This window comes from Ctenopharyngodon idella, chromosome 21, assembly GCF_019924925.1.
Source record: "Ctenopharyngodon idella isolate HZGC_01 chromosome 21, HZGC01, whole genome shotgun sequence".
Lineage (NCBI taxonomy): Eukaryota > Metazoa > Chordata > Actinopteri > Cypriniformes > Xenocyprididae > Ctenopharyngodon > Ctenopharyngodon idella.
The window spans coordinates 18699543-18724466 of NC_067240.1; the positions used below are offsets into that span (position 1 = coordinate 18699543).

Consider the following 24924-nt stretch of genomic DNA (forward strand, 5'->3'; position numbering starts at 1 on the left):
TTTCCTCTCATAGCACTCTGTAACCAGTCATAGGGCCGTGGAGAATGTCCTTGCATGCTTTACTGAAATTGCACTATCAGACCTTTGATAAACTTGTATTTAGTTGTATTTATGAACTTTGGTGAGAAGGAAAACACAGAAAGTGCATGTTTGTCCTGTTTTAAATTGGTTTGATTTCAATTACAGCCCTTAGAACAAGAAAGCAGATATACTTATGCATTTTGAGGAGGAAAAGGGCATTTATTTTTAGTAGTATTGTTTCTTGAATGTTTATCCAGAATGTGTCAATGTATCTCATCCATTTCTATATACTCAAACACATAGACTACAATATGTAAATACCGAAACACAAATACGGCTTCTAGCGATAGATGCTAGTATGAATCCTGAATGATGTTGGACAGGACCTTAAAGGAACACTCCACTTTTTTTGAAAATAGGCTAACTACAGAAGAGTCAAGTTTTAAATAGGAAAAATATCGAAACTCTTTGTTAATTTTTGAGCGAGATGCTAACGGTCTAATCAGATTCAATGAACTATGCTAAGCTATGCTAAAAGTGGTACCGCCAGACCCGGAGATCGGCTGAATGGATTCGAAAACGGTAAAACTCAACTGTTTAACTCTAGGGGAGTTGGAAAATGAGCCTATTTTCAAAAAAAGTGGAGTGTTTCCTTTAATATTCATATATTATTCATTTAGAAACAGACTTTCTATCTAATAAATAGGCTTTATTTTTGCCTTAAAGTTAACATGAAAATGAAATTGACTTTCTATGCTTCTGATACAACTTTTCAGCCAGCGCAAATGGTTTCATGTTGACTTAACAGTAGAATTGTAAAGTTGTATTGTGAATTGAATTGTTAAAATGTGGAATCATGCCTTTTTTCTCCCTTATAAACCTTATTTATATTGTTCTTAGTTTTTTTCTGACAGAGGAATCTTTATATGTGATTTGTAGCATACAGCAGATTAGTATTATAAATATATTTAGAAATGAAATATAACAGTTAGCATAGAATGTATTTTTGAATGGGTAACAAATAATTGTTAATTTATAAAATGTCTGCAGACTGAACTACTTCAAGTATAATTCAGATGCGTCTCTCGTAAATGAACTTTTTCATGTCCTGCATGGGTAAACCAATTCAAATTAATCAAACTAATCTGGGCTATGCACATGTGAACAACTGTGTCAAATGTATATATGTTTTATTTTTTTATTTGTATTTCATATGCTTCTCTAATGCAATGACAAATTTATTTTTATTTTTCAAGAATCTTCCCTTTAAGCATTCTGTCAGCATTAAGAAATTCTTTAAATTTGATTTACTCTTTGTTAATATAAAAATGCCAAAGTTGTTGTATACATACAACTAATTCTAATGAACAGTGGGACTTGATGGACTGTGATGAAGGTTGTAAAATGAAGCATGACTGAACAAAGCTTTTGTGCTTTTTGGATAGTATGTTGGACGACATCCAATGTCCTTTATATACAGAAGAATGGGAACAGCCACTTCACCTCACTCGCTATTTTAAGTTACTGGAACAGATACAGATTTAGATAAATCCAGATTAATACATGGTCCACAAGTTTGGGCTATTACTGGCTGAACAAGTGGAACATTGCGTGCTCTAAAAAGGCGAGCATGAACTTCTAGTTCTCCGTTAACTTGCTGGTGAAGACACTGTAACGAGACCTGGCTGACAAATCTCATCTTGAATAACATCGAAACATTTAGTGATAATTTTTACTGAAAATCTCTCAACATTGCAATCTTTACATTTGACTGGTTAACACTCACAAGTGTTCTTCCTATGTATAAATAATGTCACCTTAGTATTATTGTTTCAATGTATATACTGTATGCAGCACTGTACAGTAATGTGGTAAAGTCTATAATGTAATGTGATAAATCCTATTAACAGACTTTAACAAAGTTGGTTCTTAAAACGAAGCAATTTATAAAATAGACAATTCTGCCATTTGTATAAAGAATACTTCATGCAATAGTCAAGCACTGTTTTAAGAATATCAAGGAAATTCTATTAAAAGCTGAATAAATTTAAAGCTTCATTAAGACTCAACTTGTACATATTATTAAATTACATTATATTGGCTCCTGGCAAACTTACCAAAATAACCCTGCCTGTCATATTCACTGCAAGATGGCAGTTCACTGCAAGTATTAAAAGACTAATAAAACAACTACTGCTTACACTGTAATTTTGTCACTTTCTTCCAGAGTTTTCAAAATGACAAAAAAACTAATAGGCCCATACAAAATTCATGACTGTCATAGAAAGAAAAAGCTGTAGTCTCCCCGTCGGGGAATCGAACCCCGGTCTCCCGCGTGACAGGCGGGGATACTTACCACTATACTAACGAGGAACTCCATGACACAGCACAGCTGATTGGGCCTGAAATACACAGTGATAACATGATGATAATCATTATAACAGCAAATATATATTTTTTTATGAAATACAATACCATGATTTGTTGAAATTTAGGTCATTTATCTAGTTTAATATTTTATCTATGCTCTCAAAAGAACATGAAAGGCTTATCTATCTACCACAGCTTTACTCACTGTGTAAACGGAACAAAAACAGCTAAATGACTTTTCTAACAGCCATTACATTTTAGCACACAGGAAATTCATGGGAATTAGCTATTTTATTAGTTCTTCACTGTTTGATAGGTTTAACAAAATATACAAATTTGTATACAAACATTACTGAAACAGGCACTATTTACATTATTGTGACAGGTGACTGTATATTCACTTTGTTTTGTACATACTTCCATTTTTTTATTCTGTATATTCTTCAATGTTCACTTAATATTGTACATTTTATGTGTATATGTAGATTTCTGAGTCAGTTTTTTCTTGTAAATGCAAATGTATTTGGCCATATTATTCTGATGTTCGTAAAAGTTTTTTAAAAAGTGCTTCAAAAGCCTATGCTGTAGTAAAATAATATTATTACGGTATTATTACATGTTAATAATATCATATTAAATAGGCAAAAATATTTGCATCTCCCCGTCGGGGAATCGAACCCCGGTCTCCCGCGTGACAGGCGGGGATACTTACCACTATACTAACGAGGAGTGGCTTATTGGTCACATGTTTCAGGCTGTACAAGAACCATAACAAATCTGACTCTTGAGTCTTTATGGATTTTCAATGTCTAGTTAATGAACAATTAGAAGGATTTAATTACCTTTCCTGCACTGTCCAAAGAACTGGAAACAAAATAGTGGACTTCTGATGTCCTTTCCTGTACAATAAACAAACATCATAGTTTTTATGAGCTGTGGTTACGGTTTGTCATTTTAACCTTTTCTCAGTTAGAAAAGGTAAAGAAACAACTAGCAATTAATCACATTCAAATATGAGCAATGCCAAGCAGAGATACAACAATATGAGGATCTATTACACTGAAAATTAATAAGCAACCTGGCTCATTACTAAGTCACTGGCCCTTTTCTTTTATGCAAGCCTGTTTTAATAAATGGTATATAGTTATAAATAAACATATTATAATTTTTTATATTCTAAATATATTTTATATTGCAAGATTAACCACAACACCCCCAAAAAGTTACAATGTTGAATTTACCGTGTAAAGACGCTGTCACATTAGCGATATTTCAGATAGATTTCTCTAGCAAAAGTAAAGCACGGCTCACACAGAAGTTAGTTTCAAGCTAAGCAGCTTTCTGCTGGTCAGCAAGGCGAATTTGCTTGACCAGTCTGAACATGACTGAAACTTTTTCACCCTCATGCTAAACTCCTGAACGCCAGTGAAATGACTGTAGGTGCAACCATATGTTACCTGTAGTAGACATCACAGGGTATTGCGCCAAGTGAGATTCTAAACCGAAGTCAGGAAACATGAAAAGTAAAAAAATAAAATAAAGTAATTTAAAAAACAGAACGCCAGTTTCAATTTCAGAAATCTGGTCAGCTTAATATATAATATTTTTTAAATATATAAAAAAATGTAATTAATGCGTTTTGTTACATCATGTTTCTGGTGCATTTTTTGAGGACTATTGCGCCGCCCAGTGGTCAGTCAGTGCTTTGAAAAATGTAATAGGCCATGATTCTGATTTTATGACAGTTATATTTATTTATTCATTCATTTATTTAAACAACGGTTTTAGTGCTTTTTAAATTAGGGTTTTATGGATTTAAATAGGATCTGCTAAGTTTACGGGATGTCACACGGTGTAAATAGTACTCATTAGTGTGAAATGGCAACAAGGATAATTCTAAAGTCATCTTGAGAGGATGAAAGAATACTTGAAAGTTACGAAGTAGACCTTGATGTGCCTTACAGGTTTGAAATTTGACAGAAAACAGCTTACCTTTCATTAAAATTAAAAGAAAAACAGCTCACCTTATTATAGCCGCGATGGCGTCCTGAAACGGCTCCAATCTGTCGACTGTCGCTGAAATGCAACAATATGATTTTACATGACCTGCAAACGCTCAAAACTGATTATATTGTGGATTTTAAAAAGATTAGCTCTACTAATTATGCTTAATAATATTTCGAAGCATGCTAGCTCAAGAGTGTCAAGACCTTACTACAAATATTAATTACTCATAAACACTTTCACCTGTCGTGCGTTATTAAGTGGGTAGATCATCCAATGTAATAAAACATTTTGCAAAAACTGGTCTTCAAATTTTAGATATACGAACAGTTGTCAACAGTTGGATGACCGCTGGAAGCGTGACGCAGGAAAAAATTGATTCAAGTGCCTTTTGCGCCAATAGTGGCACCAAACAGAATTACATACTGACTGTTTCCATACAAGTCTCCTGAACACTACCACCCCTTGTGCCCTGGAAAACACCGCGCGACTTCAAGTTTTATGTATTTCAACTTATTGTACTTTACAAAAACAGCCATAATACTGAATACATCTCAATTAACATGTTTCCTCACTATTATGTACCAGGGGTTGCTTTTTTTATTTATTACAAATATCTACAAATTAACAGATTTGTAGATATTTTGAGGTCATATATATATATATATATATATATATATATATATATATATATATAAAACTAACGTATAACTTTATCATTTATTTTGTTACTTTTCAAATGTAATTTATGCATAGATTTTATTTTGTCCCATCCCCAGCGTTTAAGCTGAAAAGTATTAAGTCAGTGAAGAACATGTTTCAGATGAAATATGATACGTGATGTGTGAAGAAAACAAAGAAAAATCAAGGTAAACCTTACTTATGAACAGAATTTTTTTTTAATTGTGCATAATGTCCAACAATGTTGTAAATTTGTCAAATTAAGGAACAATGTGAACATATTACATGAGTGTTTGGCATGGTAATTAATATGACAATGTTGATATGTTTGGTCTTGACGGAATAGATCTGCTATGCTGCTGCTGTTATTTCTTCTGCAGAGCAAGTACAGAACTTGCTACTGCCAATACTTACACAACGCTGCTGTGAGCAAGTAAAGTAACATGCTGCAGCTGTATAATATACATGAATTACCTGTAGCAAATCTATAAAGGTGGAGCTGGGGAAGGTGGAGGGTTTCTGAAAGCGCACTGCAACTGCTACAACAAATGCTGACCAAGTATTTGAAGGTTGAGCAGCGAGCACATTGGCTACTGATACAGCAGGAACCAATCAGCTGTGCCCTATAGAGAATGATGGCTGTGTCTGAAATTGCATACTCTCTTGAGTAGCTATTTATTTTGAACAACTACTTCATGACAGCTAAAAAAGTACATTATATATAGTATGAATGTAAACCGGTCATACTACATTTGCCATGCTGCCATTATCATGTGACCTACCAGCGTCAGTTACACCACTTCTCTGTCATTCACAAAATCCTCTCCTGTGGCTTCATGGGATAGTAAAGTGTCCATCATATGTCCACTTCAGAATCTCGCCGGAAAAAGTAGGTCATTCAGGTACTTTTTGCCTAATATTTCATGAGTACTGTGAATGTGACAAACTTATTTTGTCATATACTGTTTTTCGCCTACTTTATATTAGGGAAGTGTGTGATTTTGGATGCAGCCGATGTGATCGCAAGAAGATTGTGTTAAGTACCTATCAGCCTGCGCCATCTAGAGTTTCATGACAGAACTTTATGTTTCCATTAGTGCCGAGATTATGGAAGCTTGTTTCCGCCACTTAAATAAAAAAGGTAATTGCGACTTTTTTCATCTCACAATTCTGACTTTTTGTCTCGCAATTGCGAGTTTTTAAAAGTCAGAATTGCGAGATACTATAAACTCACAATTGCAAGTTATAAAGTCAGAATTGCATGATATAAAGTCGCAATTGCATCTTATAGTCTTTTTTTCTCAAAATTTTGAGTTATAAAGTCAGAATTGTGAGATATAAACTTGCAATTCTGAGAAAAAAGTCAGTCTTTTTTTCCTCAGAATTGGACTTTATAACTCTCAATTATGAGTTGCAATTCTGACATTATAACTGTGAGTTTATATCTTGCAATTCTGACTAACTCAATTGTGAGTTTATATCATGTCTGAGAAGAAAAGTCAGAATTGCGAGATGTACAGGTGCTGGTCATATAATTAGAATATCATAGAATATCAGTCATAATTCTGAGCTAAAAAAAGTTTTTTAATTCAGTGGCATAAACAAGCTTCCATAGATAGCTGCACATTTTCTGTTATAGCAAGTTTTTAGAGTAAACTGATACATTTTAGGTTAATCAGTGAATGACAGACTAAAACCTTTTGGCATTATCTTACTTTTTATTTGTATTGCCTTTGGAAAATGAATGATGCATATATTCATCATAGGATCCTGTAATAAACACAGCACAGTTGATTTTTAATCAACATCAGCCTACTGTTGAAAGCAAGCCCAAAATATAAAACTTCAAACTTTTAATGCTGTAAATGTAAGTATAGTTTAAATTGAGACAAAACATCTACTCTGACTTAGATGCATACATTTAAAATGCAGACACAAATTGAATACATATCATTGAGGATACACTTTGTAACTGCAGTGGCAGATGAACAGTGGCAAAACACCAAGTTGTAGTACTGTAAACACGTGGCCTTACAGTTACACTCTGACTTTTTAATTCATGATTTAACTGGACAGTGAACTCAAATAGTCACGCTGTTCTCAATGTAATCTGGAGACAGGTACGGATAGGGCAACGCCAGCTGGCTGTTCCTGTTTGCGATGTCTTCAGCTATCATCTTCAGCTCTCTCTGGACCTCCTCCACAAGCTTGACGGTTGCACCACTGCAGAAGTACCACTCATTATATTGGCACAAGGGTACCTATAGAGGAAGTAATGGTTAGCTGAACATCACATCTGCATCCTACAGTAAATATAGCGTAAAGTCCATGCAGCGATACTCTGGAGGCCAGTGTTAACACTCACAAAGTCAATGGCAGGCTGTGACAGTAGAGCTAGGACACTTAGGACGTGGCAAGAGGAGTTCACCTCCGGAAGGAAGGAGAAAAGCTCCTCCTCAGACACTGAGTTTTTGGTCTGAGAAGGGGGGCGTGACATGGCAGCTGGAGTGTTCGGTATCCAAAGGTTAAAATCCAGCTAAACGTGGAGACGGGAAAATGAGTTAAGTACATTTGAATTTAAGTTGACATAAAATGCTGTTCCGGAGAACCTCTGTCCATTTATTAATAAGTGAACATATACCTGAGAGAAGTTCACAGCTGCATGAAGTGCTGAGCAGGAGAAGATCATCATGGTAACAAACTTGCACATTTCGGATGCGGTCTGAAATGACTGTGGAACTCCTGGAGAACATGATATGAAGGTAAAGATCATTTTATCCATTGTACATCTCTATGAAGAATAAATGGAGTAGATAGATAGTAAAAGTGTTCATGATAAAGAATCTTTAAAAAATCTAATTTAAAATATTTTAGGTTCTTAGAAGCCAAATCTTTGTATTCATGTTGGTTTCATATGATTTTGAACATTTATAAATTTAATTAAATTTAATGACTCTAATGTGGTGTAACCATCAAGTAAAACATAATAAAATATTTTCCTTATACCTTGAATACATGTGAGTTTACACATCTTAATTATTATTATTAATAAAAAACATATTATAAGTATATAAGCTATACATTTCATATACCATGAATTATTTATTCATAAAAATTATTATATTTTTGGAGTCGTACCACATGACATCTTACAACCTGAACTAATAAAAAGGTCAAATTATCTGATGTTTTTGAGACATTTGCAAAGAAAAAAACAATAAAAGATTATTACATACCTTACTTAAGGTTTTCTTTTCCAGAATTTCATTCTCATGAGGCTTTTTTTCTTCTTTCAAGACAGAATCACCCTGACATTTTTTGTACTTTACAACCCAGTTATTAATTCATAAATGACAATTTAGAAACTGAAGTAAGCTTGACTAAAAAGGTCAAATTATCTAATATTTTAAGAGATCTTTCTTAAGAAATAATAATAATAAAAGATCATTCCAAACTACTTAACTAACAAACTACTTTCTTTTTTAAGAATTTAATCTTAATGACACTTTTTGTCTTCATTATGATATCAGTACAGAATCTGCCTGACATTTTTGACTTTATGCCCCCCAAAATATCCAAAATTATTTTTATTTGAGAAATTTAAAACATGCTCATCATAAAAGAGGTGTGATCAAGTTATTGTATGTATGAATTGCATTTTTAATGTAATAATAATTTCTTGAATATATTAAAGGGTTAATTCACCCAAAAATTAAATTTTTGTCATTAATTACTCACCCTCATGTCGTTCCAAACCCATAAGACCTTCGTTCATCTTTGGAACACAAATTAAGATCTTTTTGATGAAATCCGAGAGGTTTTTTATCTTCCATAGAAAGCAACGTAATTACCGTATTCAAGGTCCAGAGAAGTAGTAAAGACATCGTTAAAATAGTCAGCGTTACTACAGTGGTTCAACCTTAAAGGATTAGTTCACTTTGAAATGAAAATTAGCCCAACCTTTACTCATCCTCAAGCGATCCTAGGTCTTCTTCTTCCTTTCTTATTTCTGATAAACACAGTTGCAGAAATATTAATAAATATCCTGACGCATCCAAGCTTTATAATACTGTAAAAGGCGGTCTGGCGGAAGCTCGATACTTGACTTCATTACGTTTAAATATGAATATTTTTTTTAAACAAACGCATCGCTTCGCTTCAGAAGGCCTTTATTAACACCCCGGAGTCATGTGGAGTACGTTTATGATGGATGGATGTGAATGGAAGCACTTTGTTCAGCTCATACTCATTGAACCCTATCACTGCCATTATAAAGCTCGGATGCGTCAGGATATTTATTAATATTTCTCCAATTGTCTTCGTCAGAAACAAGAAAGTCATATACACCTAGGATGGCTTGAGGGTGAGTAAAGGTTGGGCTAATTTTCATTTCAAAGTGAACTAATCAGCATTCGGATTTCATCAAAAATATCTTAATTTGTATTCTGAAGATGAACGAAGTTCTTACGGGTTTGGAACGACATGAGGGTGAGTAATTAATGACAGAAATTTCATTTTAGGGTGAACTATCCCTTTAAAACCAGTGTATCTATTCTGGTATGTTACAGGCAATGTCTGTATTTGGTATCTTAAAGGTGACTGAGGGTCTGACCCATGTGAGGAATACAGTAACAGTGTTTTCTCATTTAGCCTGGTTTAAAGAATTGTCAGTTTAATCTTTATTCTTATTCAATTTATTCTGCTGTTCTCATGTTAGCTGTATGAGACATGTAAGGCAACTGTGTCTAAGGTCATGAAGGTCAACAACACATTACATGTATCCACTAATGCATATGCATACTTAGCATGTGTAATTCTTTTTAGGATTTATAGCACCATTGATCACTATACTGTATGTTAAACTATGACAGTGAATTGTGTAGAAGTTTATATCAGAGCTCTGTGTGGACGTAGTTTTCATGTTCAGTTCGAGTGACCTGACAAAACTCAGCCTTGAAAGAAAAAGATATTGCCTATGTTTTATCTAATTGTGCTTGCAGGGGTTATTTATTATTATTAGAGGCATGTGACCATGCCAAAGGAATAGTCTCCAGGAAAGTTCAACAGGTTAGTTCGAGGCTGGATCCTCTTACTGTTTTTCTACGGCCTGTGAAGTGTGGGGAACTTTGCCTTCAGTAAACTCTTGTCAACTTGACTCATATCGGTCTCTTTTTGTGGTCTAACTGTCATTCCCATACAAACCTATGTGAGTGAGGCCGAGGAATCCCTCTGTGAAGATCTCTCTAATCCAGTTCTGTAGTTCACAGTCATGCTGCACGTCCTCATCGTTACAGTAATACAAACGAATCCAGCCTGCAACAAACCTGAATGGAAATGCAAATCATGTGCTCACTTCAAACCTAAAGACGCAGATTCAGATAATGCTGAATGCTGATGATGTACCTGTGTAGAGCGTCCCAGACCCTGAGAGCATCTTGTGCGTAATAGCAGATAGGTAGTGCATCCAGGCCTCTCTCTCTAATGTCATCTGGCACACACATTGAGCTGTAGCGGAGGCGTTGTGTTCCTCTAACAATCAGCAGTGGAATTGCCTCCAGGCCACAGGCTATTGACTATAGAAAACCGAAACAAAAACTGTGTAAAATAAAACTAAATCAGGAGGTAAAAAAATAGATTCTCTCTTTTACTCCCTTCACAGAGTAAATGGTAGATAATAAACACACCAACCTTGTCAAAAACACCTTTTGAGGCCAGAAGAGTGGCTCTAGCCTGAATGTTAATCTGAAGCGTACTGCGGATATGAGGCATCAGGAGCTGAAAAACAAAAGGCACAAGTTATAGGTTTAGCTAAAGAAATCAAACATTCACTCTCAAGTGCAATCATGTTGAGGACCAACTTTTTAAAGCATCAAAATTATCAATGAACCACAGAAGCCCCGGATTAAGGTGAAATAAAATCTATTTTAGATAAAATGTCAAAATTATGACATAAGTTGAAATGATGGCGAAAAGTCATATGGAAGCCCATTGCTGCCACATAAGAAAAAAATCATGCTTTGATAAACCATAATTATGAGATACTAAGTCATAATTATGAAATGAAAAGACGAAATTATGACATTCTAAATCACAATTATAAGAGTAAATCGCAATAATCGCAATAATGAGAGTAATAAGTCTAAATTAGCATAAAAAGTCCAAATCATGACATAAATAGTCATAATCATTACATAAAAAAGTCACACTTTTCGTGACATGACATTTTATTGCATAATTTTGCCAAAGCATGATATTTGTTTAGCATTGTGGCAGAAATGGGCTTCCATATAATTATGAAATAAAAGTTTACAAAAAATGATATTTTTTTTTGTGTTAAATTATGGATTTCATCTCATAACTTTGACTTTTTATGTCATAATTTTGACTTTGTAATCTCATAATTATGACTTAGTATCTCATAATTGACTTTTTAGGCAATAATTATGACTTTTATATCATAATTACGATTTATCAAAGCATGATTTTCTTGCCTATGTGGTGGAAATGGGCTTCCATATTTTTCCTTAAAAAAAAAAGCTTCTGTAAATAACTCTTCTGCAGAGAAGATGAAAACATTTGTACTGTATCTTTAGGTTGAGCACAGTCTGTTTCTACCTGGTGTAGAGGATGAATCTCCGGCAGCTGTCTGAGCGTGGCGGTACAGCACACCTCTCCTAAAAGATGAGTGCGCAAGAAATGGGAAAGTAGTTGATGGACCAAAAAATCTGAATTACGGACCCACATCTTTGCTAACAGCCAATCCGGTGCAGCATCAGACGGCAAGAAAACAGGATTCTGTGGACCAGGAGCCTGTTGAAGCTGAAATATTAAGTTTAAGATTTCAGCTTTCAATAAAATTCAGTCAAAAGAGTTTGCTGACTATTACAATATAAAACCATACTTGTATGGCAATAGGCTTTAGTTCTCCGTGTCTGTTGTAATGCAGCAAACATAAAGGAGCAGACAAGTAGGTCTGTTTCCCATTGACAATATTAGCAGGCAGCTGATCAAGCACTTCATAATCCAGAAGATACACATGTCCTCTCTGTGGAAAATACAAGTTATAAACAACAACAATTGTTACAAAGTCATAAATACAGATGCCCCCAAATTCACACAAACACACCTCCATCTCCTGCTCCAATGATGAGTCCTCTGGTAGAAAAGGTCTGACCATCTCTGAAGTGATAGACAGGTTAGGTGGCAGGTTATGGATCTTTCTGATATACAAAGGGTTGCAACCATTGAGGCACTGATATCCAAAGAACGCATCTTCGTGCCAGTGAGCCTGAACATATCCTACGAGAAAAATGAGAGATAAAAAAAAAAAAAAGAAAAATTCATATTTATTTTTGCATTTACCTCTGATTTGTTTTATGTATTGTAAAATGCAAATTATTTGTTTGCCATACCAGCAACTGTGTTCTCCCTTCCATTGAAAAGGAAGAATGTCTCAAGTTCCTGTAGGCTGCCCCAAGATGTTCTTCTTTCAATAAAACCCTTTATGTAGTGCACATTGTTAACTGGGCTGACAGAAAAAACAGAGTGACAATATCCCACTGTCAATTTTAGTTCAGATGACATAAGAATTAATTCATTAATATCAAACTAGTTTGTAGTGAAGCTTTAATAAAGTGAAACCATACCGTTTACGGATGTAAGTCAAGTTGAGTCCTAGAGATGTCACACTGGACATGTCTACACAGTGAGGACCACCTTCAACAAATGTGCCCCACCTACAGATAAAAAAACAAAGAACTTCTTTATTAACTAATAAAAAAGATGAAAGGACAAGTACAGCTGCACGATTAATTGTTGAAAGATCGCAATCTCGATTTAAACACCTACGCGATCACACAATAACTGACAGTGATTCGCATGTGTCTATTAAAACTTTTGAAAAAATCACACCAGAACGTTCAAATTTGTGTTCGCGCTGCCGTTGACCCAGATAGAGCATAGAGCAGTTATGATGTATGGGCAGTGTTAGGGGTAACACATTACAAGTAACTTCAGTCATGTAATCAGATTACTTTTTCAAGTAACGCGTTACTTTTAAATTTACAATAAAATATCTAAGATACTTTTTCAAATAAGTAACTTAAGTTACTTTGTTTTCACATTTATTGACTGACAGTTCTTCTGTCCCCATGTTGTGAGAAATCGAGAGTAAGTGCAGAGGCATTGTGTGTTAACATGATGGTTATTGTAGTTCTAGACTAAATCATCTCACTTGCACAAAAACAGAGTCAGTATTTATCAAAATGAATAAAAACGGTGAAATGCAATCTCAGAATATTGCACAAACCTGCAATAATTAAATATATTGAATTAAACTAATATACTTTATGTATTTAATCTCACTTTATTAACCAATGTCTTTGCTGCTGACCTTCAATGATCCAATTCAACCATACTAATAAGCAAAAAATGACTTTAGGAAAACATCACATTTGTGATCAGCCTGAGGCTTATTCATTTCACTTTTGGGGTGAAAGGGCCTTTACATTTGCCAAAAATAGAACATTTTTGTTATTAAAAAACAAACAAGCAAGCCCAGCCCATGTGAGAATAAGTAACGCAAAAGTAATGTAACGCAACTAAGTAAAAAGTAAGCAACACTAAGTAACACAATTAGATACTTTTTTTAGGGAGTAACGCAATACTGTAACGCATTACTTTTCATACAAAGTAACTAAGTAATGCAATTAGTTACTTTTTTTAGGGAGTAACGCAATATTGTAATGCATTACTTTTAAAAGTAACTTTCCTCAACACTGTGTATAGGTATGAAACAGCTTCAAAAACAGTCTTTTTAACCACACAGTATCGTTATTTCTGCGTTGTAAATTTTCAAATTATCAAAAAAAAAAGTTCAGTTATAGATCGGATATAAACACTGTTGTCTATGGAAGCGATTATAATAGAGCAAACCACATTTTGAAGTAACTTGGTGCTTCAAATAACGACTGTATTGATTACATCATTGCGTTACTAGGTGGTGACAAGTGATTGTAAAAAAATTTATTTGCCATTGAATCATTCTGTCAAGAGATTTGTTCAAAAAGGCTGATTTATCCAGTAAGGAAACAAGCAAAGTATTTATGAGTGAGTCGTTGAATCATTCATTCAAAATGATTTTTAAAAAATAATTCATTCAACTTAATTGAACATTTTAAATATAATGCAGCAATTAACATTTTGTCAGAACCTCTGGTAAATTACATGTTATTTTGTTTAGTTGTCTGTTCAGAATCATGGGAGATATTCTCTATTTGAAACAAAAAAATCGGGATTCTTAATTTATTCAGCTCTAACTGATGTATAAAAAAATGTTTTACCTGATTAACTGTTGTTTATGTTGGAGATCCCTCTCCCTGTGATCGGTTAGGATTGCTAATGTTTCCGCCTTTTTCAGACACGCTAAAAGCATTGTGGGAAAGATTGAGAGAATTTGCTATGAGGTAAAGAAAATAAATAAATAAAGAAAGAAAATAAACAGAAACAGCTCACCTTTCTCGTTCCGAAGCTCAACATAACCATCTGCCGTCCTTATCCATTTATGACAAGGAAAAACCTCCATCTCGGGATCCTCAGCACTCCGTCTCACCTGCACATCCTGACAGTGCCAGTCCAGGTCTGGAAAGCCAGGCTGCGCCTCAAGACGGAGTCTCAACAGAACCACTACGCCAACTTCCTCTTTAGGCTTGATGACAACTGTACAGGCCTGTCTCAAAAAGATAAACAGGAAATTTGCATGCATTCATGCTAGATTCATTTTCTATGGGGTCACAGTCCGAAAGAGCGCTGCCATAGTGAATGACTCTGTTAACAGTCAGCTGATATATTACAGTGCACAACATAAATGAGTACACCCCCTCTGAACAAATACAAAAGATGTAATTTCTTTATGATCACTAATACAATTCATGGAAAGATGGCAAAACTAAAATGTATTAAACATATACATAATAAAAACTGAGAAATATGTCATTAAAGAGTTAGTTCACCCAAAAATGAAAATAATGTCATTTATTACTCACCCTCATGTCGTTCCACACCCGTAAGGCCTTCATTCATCTTCGGAACACAAATTAAGATATTTTTGGTTAAATCCGATGGCTCAGTGAGGCCTGCATTCAAAGCAATGACATTTCCTCTTTCAAGATCCATAAAGCTACTAAAAACATATTTAAAACAGTTCATGTGAGTTCAGTGGTTCTGCCTTAATATTATAAAGCGACGAGAATACTTTTTGTGCGCCAAAAAAACAAAATAACGACTTTTCTACAATATAGTGATGGGCCGATTTCAAAACACTGCTTCGGAGCTTTGCGAATCGAATCAGTGACTCTGAACCTCCTATCGAACGGCTAAACTGCTGAAATCACGTGACTTTGGTACTCCGACACACTGATTCGATTCACAAAGCTCCAAAGCAGTGTTTTGAAATCGGCCCATCACTATATTGTTGAAAAGTCATTATTTTGTTTTTTTGGCGCACAAAAAATATTTTCGTCGCTTTATAATATTAAGGTAGAACCACTGAACTCACATGAACTGTTTTAAATATGTTTTTAGTAGCTTTATGGATCTTGAGAGAGGAAATGTCATTGCTGTGAATGCAGGCCTCCCTGAGCCATCGGATTTAACCAAAATATCTTAATTTGTGTTCCGAAGATGAATAAAGGTCTTACGGGTGTGGAATGACATGAGGGTGAGTAATAAATGACATTATTTTCAATTTTTGGGTGAACTAACCCTTTAATAGCCATAAAATAAGTAAATTAGCCAATTTTGTTTAAATTAAGGATTGCAGAAATGAGTACACCCTAGATTTAATTCAACAAATATAATATAATATAATATTTTAATAATATAATAGTAAATATTCTAGTACTTAGGATGCCCTCCATAACTTTGAATATACTGCTCTGACCCTTCTTGGCACGGAGTGTACAAGTTCATGACAAATTGTCACATCTGTCCTGTTTAACTCCTGGATGATGAGCTCCTTAAATGCCCTGGGGCCGTATTCACAAAACATTTTATCTTACCACTAAGAGTTCTCCTAAATCGCAGTAAAAGTTGCTAAGAGTTTTCTCTTAAAACCTACTCACAAAGCTGCTGAGACCAACTTTTACTAAGGAGTAGACAGAAGTCTTAAGCTGAGTAAGGGCGGGGTTGACCTCGTTGCTATGGATGATGTCAACACGCTTACTAACTATGCCCACAGTGATTGGCTGATGGGGGAGGAGTCTCTGTCACCGATCTAATCATAGAAATATTGTAGAATGAGGTATCATGTTTCCAAATTAAAATAAAGGTTTTAAAATACAAATGTTGCCCTATTCAAAAAGTTTTTTGTTTAATAAAAATGTTGCTATATTCAAATAAAGGTTTTAAAATGTACGCTAAGTGTCACTAAATAAACTAGTATATGTTCAGTTAATTGTCAGCCTCTTACATGTCTGCATCTCGAGAGATTCAGAATTCAAGCGACAAATTATGTTTTATAAACAAAGTTTGGGGGAGGAGCGCATTCAAATGGTCTATCTAATCAGCTCGAGTGGAGGTATATATAGCCTACACAGACGAGAACCGACTCACCTATAGTTACCTCGACAGTTTTCTGCATCCCCGCAACCCCGTTCCTTCCTCACTCTCGGCTGCGATACGAGGCAGAACTCTGGGTTTGGGCTAAATTCCAAGCTCGGAGCCCTCCATCCCCTTGGACAGTATGCCAAATACACTTATTATATTTTTTTTTACTCTATTGAATCATTTGTAAGTATGAACTGCCAGAGGTTATTTTTTTTTTTAATTATTATTAAATATTTATTTTTGGTGTCTGATCGTAAATTCAAATTTATAAATCAAAATATGTATTGCATTTATGAAGAAAAGGTTAAGCACCCAAGGCTCTATTGCTATTGCCTAATGGTGTACAGTGTCTTTGGGTGCATTAGGATTGTTTGCGATTTGGTCTTAGTGACTTAGTCCTCTTGACTGCTCCTAACGTTTCACAGATTTAGGAGCTAGTTTTAGTGCTAGAATGCTTTGTGAAATACTCTTAGAACAAAAATGTAGGACTGACACGCCTATTATTTTTAGGAATTTCTCCTAAATCGGCAAGTTAGGAGCTACTTTTAGCCTTAAGATGTTTTGTGAATACGGCCCCTGATCTTTAATGGGGAGTGTTGCTCAACTCATCTCTACAGAATATCCCACAGGTGCTCAGGAGTGTTAAGATTGAGTGCAATACATTTCTACAGAAGATTTTTCACCTTGGGAGAATGCATATTCTCATTGTCATGTTGAAAAAATGCCCAACAATGCAAGGGACGAGGAAAGGGTAACATATTCTGTTTCAAGTTTGTGTATTAAATTACACAGTGGTGTGGGAATTCATGACAGCATTGATAAAGCACAACTCCCTTATATAAGAGCTTTACTACCACTGAACTTTACTGTGGGAACCAGGCACTTCTCACTGTACTCCTCCTCTAGCAACACCATAACATTTTGTATGCTGTTAGATCCAAAATGATTGATTGTGTAGTCTACGTGATACGCAGGTATACGCCATATACCCACTAGGAATGTTCAAGGATTTCCATATATCCACTTAAAAAAGCGTGAGGATACGTAACCATCCAATAAATCACAAAATATGATTTGTGGTTTGTTGCTTTTGACATGAAACAAAGTCTCATATTTCTCAAAGTCTCAAGTTTCATATTTTGCCCATTTTACTTCGGAATAAAAAAAAACTGCTGGCGTAGAATTCTTAAACCCAGGACACCTGGCACCTGTGCCCAATCCTGCAAGAGCAAGAACAAAAACAGAACTCCACACACAACCCCCCAGTTAGCAAACAGACAGCCATTTTTATTCCCGCAGCCAGGTGTTCTTAACTACAAGCGGATGTCCACCGATAACGAACAAAACAAACAACAAGATCGTAACAGACGTTAATAACAGCTTGTAAACAATGTCACATAACGTCACATTTACCTCAGAACAAACATATTCAGTGACCATAAACTCGTTAGTCAGCTAGAAAAATGAACTCTAGGGAGGAGCATTTAGCTAAATATATACACCATATTACATATTAACTATAATTTTTTATGTTCTTCAATAGCCTCTATATTATGCATGTTTGAATAAATCCGTCAAGTTGACAGCCACCATTTAAATGTTTATATTTCAAAAAACAAATTGGAGTAGAAATAAATTTAATGTTAGTAGGCCTATTATAACTTTATTATTATAAAAAATTTCCTTAAGTGTAATTTAAGTTTGTATACAAATCAGTTCATTTTAACCTTCAATAACCAACTGATTCCCATGTATATTTTACAGCATTAGTTGAGATTTTTTTTCTTGAGAAAATTTGCCATGTACTGTACCTGATATACAGTATATCCAAAATAACTGATATCGAATCGAATTGCAAGTTAGTGAATTGAAATGCATAACTATGATGACAGACTGGCAGGAATTGGTGCAAAACAGAAAACAAAGTCCAGACAGGGTGATATTGTGACATACTGATAAGCTTCATCTTTCCATTATTGACACACTCTAAAAAATTGCTGAGTTGGGTTGAAAATGGACAAACCCAGCGACTGGGTTGTTTTAACCCAGCAGTTGGGTTAAATGCCCAACCTGCTGGGTAGTTTTATTTAACCCAACTATTGTTTAAAAATGACTATATGGCTGGCTTAAAATGAACTCAAAATAGGTTGGAATTTGAAAATCAGACACATAATTATAGAGGCAACAATAATAATCAAAAGGTGAACATTTATTACTAAACGATTTAATAAATGTTTATTGTTTAACTATTATATTTAATATTAATAAATGTTAATTTCCAACATATTTTGGGTTCATTTTAAGCAAGCAATACAGCAATTTTTACACAATAGTTGGGTTAAATAAAACTACCCAGCAGGTTGGGCAAACCGCTGGGTTTGTCCATTTTCAACCCAACCTGGGTTGTTTTTAACCAAACATTTTTTAGAGAGTAATAATAGTTGCAACTTGCACTCTTAAATGTGCATTGAAACTTGCCAGCTGATAAAATATGCTCCAGGGACCATATTCATACAACATCTCAGGCTATCTTAAGTGGCTGAGTTAGATGAGGATTGACACTAAACAGCAGAAAATCAGTCCAGAGTCTCTTCAGCTATAAATGCCATTGGCTGGTAAAGTCTTTTGTTGATTATAATAAATTGACATGTTGATAAAACACACATAAGCAGTCTTTCAGAATGCTCTCAATTACATGTAGCCTAGATCAGATGCATACTACATGCACTAGTGAGTGTGGCGGTGCTTATGGGGTGTCGCTCTGGGACAGGTAAGTATGAGGCTGGGAGGGAAAAATCACAGTATACTCAGTACAAAAAACTAGACTACACCACTGGTGCAGCCTTAATTTGGTCTCATGAGACCAGAGTATTGATTCCCAGAATCTATATTTTGTAAATATGGGCTTTGGATATGGCTAACTGACTTTATTGTGCTTTGGCTACAGTAGGTAGTTCCAGTGAGAACAACAACCATGCATGTCATTTCTGCAGGCTGCATCTTACTCTGTGAGATAAACAGCCACTCTTTTCATAGCTTTTGCTGGCTCTGAGACACTTGCTTGGTATTTCTCCTGCTCTTTGTCTAGCGAAAAAATCCCTCATCACTAAATGAAAGCTTAAAATGAAGGCCTGATTATTTCAGGGGCCTTGTCACAAGTCCATTGTTTTTGAATTTCTGTGTTACTTTTGCTATATTTTCACACTTAAAACAATGATTTGGTAATCCTCTTGTCCTCTTTTGTGCTAAGAAATAAGTCTCCTGACAGTTCTCTCCCAAGTGGTTCCATTGTTGTCAGCATTAAGTCTGAGAATGATTCAGTGGGCTATATAACACTTTTAATTGTCAAGAAATTACTTCTCTTTAAATGTTTTGGTTCAACATACTTGCCTGTTGATCAAACATTGTCTTAAACTTACACCAGAAATGTTTTATTTCATTTTATTTAGTAACTTTTAGGAGGGTGTACTCATTTTTGCTACACAGCATTTTATCACCTTAATAAGAAAATCTTATTTTCCTGAATAATTTTGACATGCTTCTTTGGTAATTGATTAAGCAGACTTGCTGGAACGTTATATCTCTAAAGAACCCTAACATGTCTTCTAAGTAATTGAGTAATTGCTGACTTTCAGAAGTTTCAGAGGGGGTGTACCAGAGATGTTCACGAGTCTTTTATATAAAGTCCGAGTCAAGTCTGAAGTCTTTATCACTTGAGTCAAGTCTGGAGACTTTTTTTCACAAGTCCAAGTCGAGTCATTAAAAAAAAAAAAAAAGAATTCTCATACTCAAATCCTTTTTTTTTTTTTTATCCTAGTTATATTATATAGACAAAATAATATGATCTTTCTATCATCTGTTTTGTTTGAAATTAAGGTCCTATGATGTAAGGGATAATGTACATCCAGCTTGTTACTTTATATTCCATTACAATGTACAAAACAATCATCCTGGCAACATGAGTAGTCATTTTTAATACATTATTAATAATTAACATACTAGAAACTAATAGTATTAGATGTCTATGCACCTGTGCATCCTCGTTCATAGCTCCTCAGGAAGTTTTTTCACTCCTCGTTCCTCACCTCCTCGCGGTGGATTTATAGAATTAAAAAAAAAAAAAAAAAAAAAAAAAGGTTTCCATGTCACAGGCTGGAGGATGGAGCAGCAAAGAAATAAGGAAGCATCCATTGGAGTTTTGAGAAGCACCCAGGGAAGCATATATGAGGGAGAAGGGCTTCCAGAAGCCGTGGAAAATATTACGCTACGCTCCAAATAAAGCACTCAGAAAGAAGTATCTATTAGAAAATTACTTATCGCGAGAGGAAAATTACTCATCGCGAGAGTTTTAGTCGCATAACATCGGTTAATGGAAACGCGTCATATCGCAATAGTTTTTTATCGACATTTAGAAAATATCGCAAAAGTTTTGCGCAAATCTGTAATGGAAACGTATAGTCATTATCAGAAAATATCAAACCTTGGAATGTTTGAATGTCAATAGAAAACTGTACGCATGCTGATTGCGATACGTTAAAATATGAGCTTTAAGTAATAAATGGATTAACATGTTCATCAGTGATTGTTTATCAAGAGCAGAGACACGTTTATGTGCATTTTGTTTGTGATTTCACCGGAACGAATAGAGTCTGCGGCCGCAACATCGATAGATTGAAGCGCTCGTCCGTGTGAAGACTGCGCACTGTGCACGAGCACAAAGAGAAAACTGTTGCGCCACTGTTAACAGCGGTAACGAGCACTCAACGTGATTTCAAAAACGACACATCCCAGCGCCAGATCGCCTATTATTTAACACAAACGAACGAATTGTTAATAAACTAGAGATGTTTCTTTTGTATTATTATACATCTGTGCCGCGAGATGTTTCAAAAAGTGGTGGGGACAATATCGACCCTGGCAAAAAGTGGTGGGGACATGTCCCACCCGCAAATTACGCCTATGGAAGCAGGTATTATAAAACCATTCAAACACAACACAAATTCTTTATTTATTATATCATTAGTTAAGGGTAAAAGACTTGAGTTGTTTTTAAAATATTCACAAGTGTTTTGTGTCGAGTCAAGTCTGAAGTCATTTCAGGTCGAGTCCGAGTCAAGTCTGAAGTCTATTAAAAATAAACTCAGAGTCGGAGTCACTAACTCGAGTGCCCATCTCATTTATGTTGTGCACTGTATATGCTAGGCATATCTAGTCGGGTTAAGAATGGGTTAAAGTGCCTCAGCATGTACTGGAGTGACCTGTAGCTGTTAGATACTATATGTTTTTTAGATTATTTACATTTAGGCATTCAGCAGATGCTTTTATCTAAACCTACTTACAACAAAAAGAATTTGTCAAAGAGCCAATGTTATTCGTAATATACAATGCCAGGTTTATTAGACATTTAGATTAGAAAGCAAGCTGCAGAAGAGGATGCAGAGAAAAAAAGAGAAGTTTTTTTTGTGCGGTGTGTGTGAATGTATGTGTGTAAATGCATTGGACACCCCTAAGGGTGTTGCTAAACATTGTTACATTGTCTGTGCTTAGTATGTTACCGTACAAAAGACAGTAAAAAGAAACTAATGCTTTTATTTATCAAGGATACATTAAATTAATCAAAAGTGACAGTAAAGAGATGATTTATATTTCAAATAAATGCTGTTTTTTTGAACTTTCAAAAAAATCCTTAAAAAAATGTGTTTACTGTTTTCATCATTGATAATAAAAAGAAATGTTTTCTTGAGCAGCACATTAGCATATTAAGATGATTTCAGAAGGATCATGTGACTGAAGACTGTAGTAATGATGCTGAAAAATCAGCTTTGGTCACAGGAATAAATAACATTTTAAAATATATTCAAACAGTTAAATTGTAATAATATTTCACAATTTTGCTGTTTTACCATATTTAAAAATATATATCAAACTTTTGAACAGAAGTGTACATAATTATTTAATGTTTATTGTGTCATAATATTATTTACAACTACTTTTGTATTTGATATTAAAGAGACTATTTAGTTTTGGACATAAATAGGCACAATGTTTATGCGGTTCAAAAAGAATATACCTCCATGAAAGTAAAAGCCAAATACTGTCCCTTAATAACTAATTAAATTTTGAAACTGTATGGGCTTATGTTCTTATGATTGCATCGTATTTGTAACTGTTAAACCTGTACTGTTAACTTTCTTAAAGGGTTAGTTCACCCAAAAATGAAATTTCTGTCATTAATTACTCACCCTCATGTCGTTCCACACCAGTGAGACATTCGTTCATCTTCAGAACACAAATTAAGATATCTTTGATGAAATTCAAGAGGTTTCTCCCATTGAAAGCAACGAAATGACCACATTCAAGGTCCAGAAAAGTAGTAAAGACATGGTTAAAATAGTCAACGTGACTACAGTGGTTCAACCTTAATGTTATGAAGAGACGAGAATACTTTTTGTGCGCAAAAACAAAACAAAAAGCAGTTGACGCAGTGAACACAGTGCAGCGCTTCCAGGTTCTACGCCAAAACACTGACTTATTATTGGTCGGCTCCTGCGTCAGCATCACACGCATGCGTCGTGGTGCTCACATGAACAGCCTCGGCCAATAATGAGCGCCGTTTGTACGTAAACATGGAAGCGCCGCACTGCGTTCACTGCGCCAACTGCGTAGAAGACTGACATGGAAGAGGAAAAATTGTTGAATAAAGTCGTTATTTTTGTTTTGTTTTTGCACAAAGTATTCTCGTCGCTTTATAAAATTAAGGTTGTACCACTGTAGTCACGCTGACTATTTTAACAATATCTTTAGTACTTCTCTGGACCTTGAATGTGGTAATTTCGTTGCTTTCTATGGGAGATACAACTTCTTGAATTTCATCAAAAATATCTTAATTTGCGTTCCGAAGATAAACAAAGGTCTTGCGGGTTTGGAACAACATGAGGATGAGTAATTAATGACAGAAATTTCATTTTTTGGTGAACTAACCCTTTAATTTCATCTTCAGAGCCATGTGACCTCTTCTCACAAAAGGCGAATATCTTACTGAGTCTGGTAAGAGATGCTGTTCCACTCTTACTGGAGGGCTCTCGCACAGAGTACCAACCAAAGAGATCCAAACGCTGCCATACGTTCCTGAGAGAGAAGATGCTGAGGTTCGAATGGTCACATGAAAGCCATCCATTTCCAGCATAGAGTTCCCAAGCATTAAAAGGTGCACCTATGAATGGAAATCATTTGAGTTGCCAGACCTTTACAATGTTGAAATAAATGCATAGCTTCCATGAAATCACAAGGACTCAAGATGACATTTTAAATAAAAATTAGAAGGGAACATAGCAAAATAATGTGCAAATGAAGAAGGAAACACAAACAAATTGGAATGCAGAAGCAGGGGCGTGAAAGGAAAACAACAGGAAAATGATTTTTTGTGGACGTGTAAGGAATATTCAAATGTTATTCAATGATAGGAAAGGTTAATTTCCAACTAGCAGTGAGTTTGATACAAGAGACAATTAATACTTGAATAAATGATTTTTAAAAACAGCAGGCAAAAAAGGCATAATCGTTTATGCAGGTGCATGAATCACAAAGACCTCACTGTAGCATATGTTTACTTTCTGACATGTAGTATGCTACATAATGTTAATAAATCAACACTTTTTAATCTCTTATCGTGATCTTTAGAGGATGGTAACACTATTAGCTATGTTCGTTATTTGCAAATATTTGCATATAGATGTGACAAAAACGGCATTCCATATTTGAATTGTAAATACCATACATCATTTGCCAAAATAAAACAAATACATTCCATCTAAAAACTAAAGAAACATCAAAACGACATAATTCACACCTTTTCTAATCTTTTAAAAAGTTTAAACGTTATTTGATATCACCGATTTAATGCACTTTTAAGTAAATCTCATTAGATTATAGCGACGTTTAGTGCTTTTCTTCTAATCAGTGCAATATTTTTCACGCGGGGTAACATGACACGATCAGTACAAAAAACAACAACACGAAAGACAGTGAATGTGCATGTAAAATTGCATGAACTTACCGTCCCAATACTTTAGCTGAAGATCTGAGCCGAGCGCACTGATGGCACTCAGTTTAGCTCTCACATTATCTCACCTCAACCAATCGCGTACGTGAGAGGCTAGGCGCGCGCTCTTCCGGATGTCCTTGGTGTTTATGGTTATTATAATTCGGAGTTGCGTGTCCTAAAGTGGCGTGTGAAACGTTGTG

At 35.0% G+C, this 24924-nt stretch overlaps 2 protein-coding genes and 2 non-coding genes across 6 annotated transcripts in view; all 4 read right to left on the reverse strand.

Annotated features, from left to right (window-relative positions):
• The window catches only part of rap1gap2b (RAP1 GTPase activating protein 2b), a 74303-nt gene extending 71908 nt beyond the window's left edge, over nt 1–2395 (reverse strand). The window contains exon 1 of the mRNA XM_051876643.1: nt 2378–2395. The gene's annotated coding sequence lies outside the window, so the exon portion shown is untranslated. The remainder of the gene's footprint in view (nt 1–2377) is intronic.
• trnad-guc (transfer RNA aspartic acid (anticodon GUC)) lies at nt 2323–2394 on the reverse strand. Its single transcript has one exon. It is a non-coding gene; the product is annotated as a tRNA-Asp (tRNA).
• Nucleotides 2396–3048: 653 nt separating the features above from the next.
• trnad-guc (transfer RNA aspartic acid (anticodon GUC)) lies at nt 3049–3120 on the reverse strand. Its single transcript has one exon. It is a non-coding gene; the product is annotated as a tRNA-Asp (tRNA).
• Nucleotides 3121–6774: 3654 nt separating this feature from the next.
• Nucleotides 6775–24883, reverse strand: zgc:152891 (uncharacterized protein LOC767741 homolog). 3 transcript variants are annotated; one of them, XM_051876654.1, is made up of 15 exons: nt 24737–24883; nt 23720–23893; nt 14590–14803; nt 14418–14499; nt 12723–12812; nt 12489–12604; nt 12203–12375; nt 11978–12121; nt 11692–11895; nt 10765–10851; nt 10480–10649; nt 10279–10400; nt 7718–7818; nt 7442–7612; nt 6775–7337 (listed from the first exon to the last, which is right to left on the reverse strand). In XM_051876654.1, the coding sequence occupies exons 2-15, from the start codon at nt 23879–23881 to the stop codon at nt 7158–7160; spliced, it is 2016 nt and encodes a 671-aa protein (XP_051732614.1). In that variant the 5' UTR covers nt 23882–23893; nt 24737–24883; the 3' UTR covers nt 6775–7157. The 3 variants fall into 3 exon arrangements, with proteins under 3 accessions (XP_051732614.1, XP_051732616.1, XP_051732615.1); XM_051876656.1 differs by having other exon boundaries at nt 14590–14807; nt 24737–24882; XM_051876655.1 differs by lacking the exons at nt 23720–23893; nt 24737–24883 and adding an exon at nt 20711–20743.
• Between the last annotated feature and the right edge of the window lie 41 nt (nt 24884–24924).

Excerpts from the sequence above, each read along its gene's own strand:
- zgc:152891 (XM_051876654.1), bottom strand. The coding sequence starts at position 23,881 with ATGCTTGGGAACTCTATGCTGGAAATGGATGGCTTTCATGTGACCATT. Across the intron at positions 14,804-23,719 it reads AGCATCTCTTACCAGACTCA|GCCTGTACAGTTGTCATCAA; the intron begins GTAAGATATTCG and ends TTTTTGAGACAG. Across the intron at positions 7,613-7,717 it reads CAGCTGTGAACTTCTCTCAG|CTGGATTTTAACCTTTGGAT; the intron begins GTATATGTTCAC and ends CTCCACGTTTAG.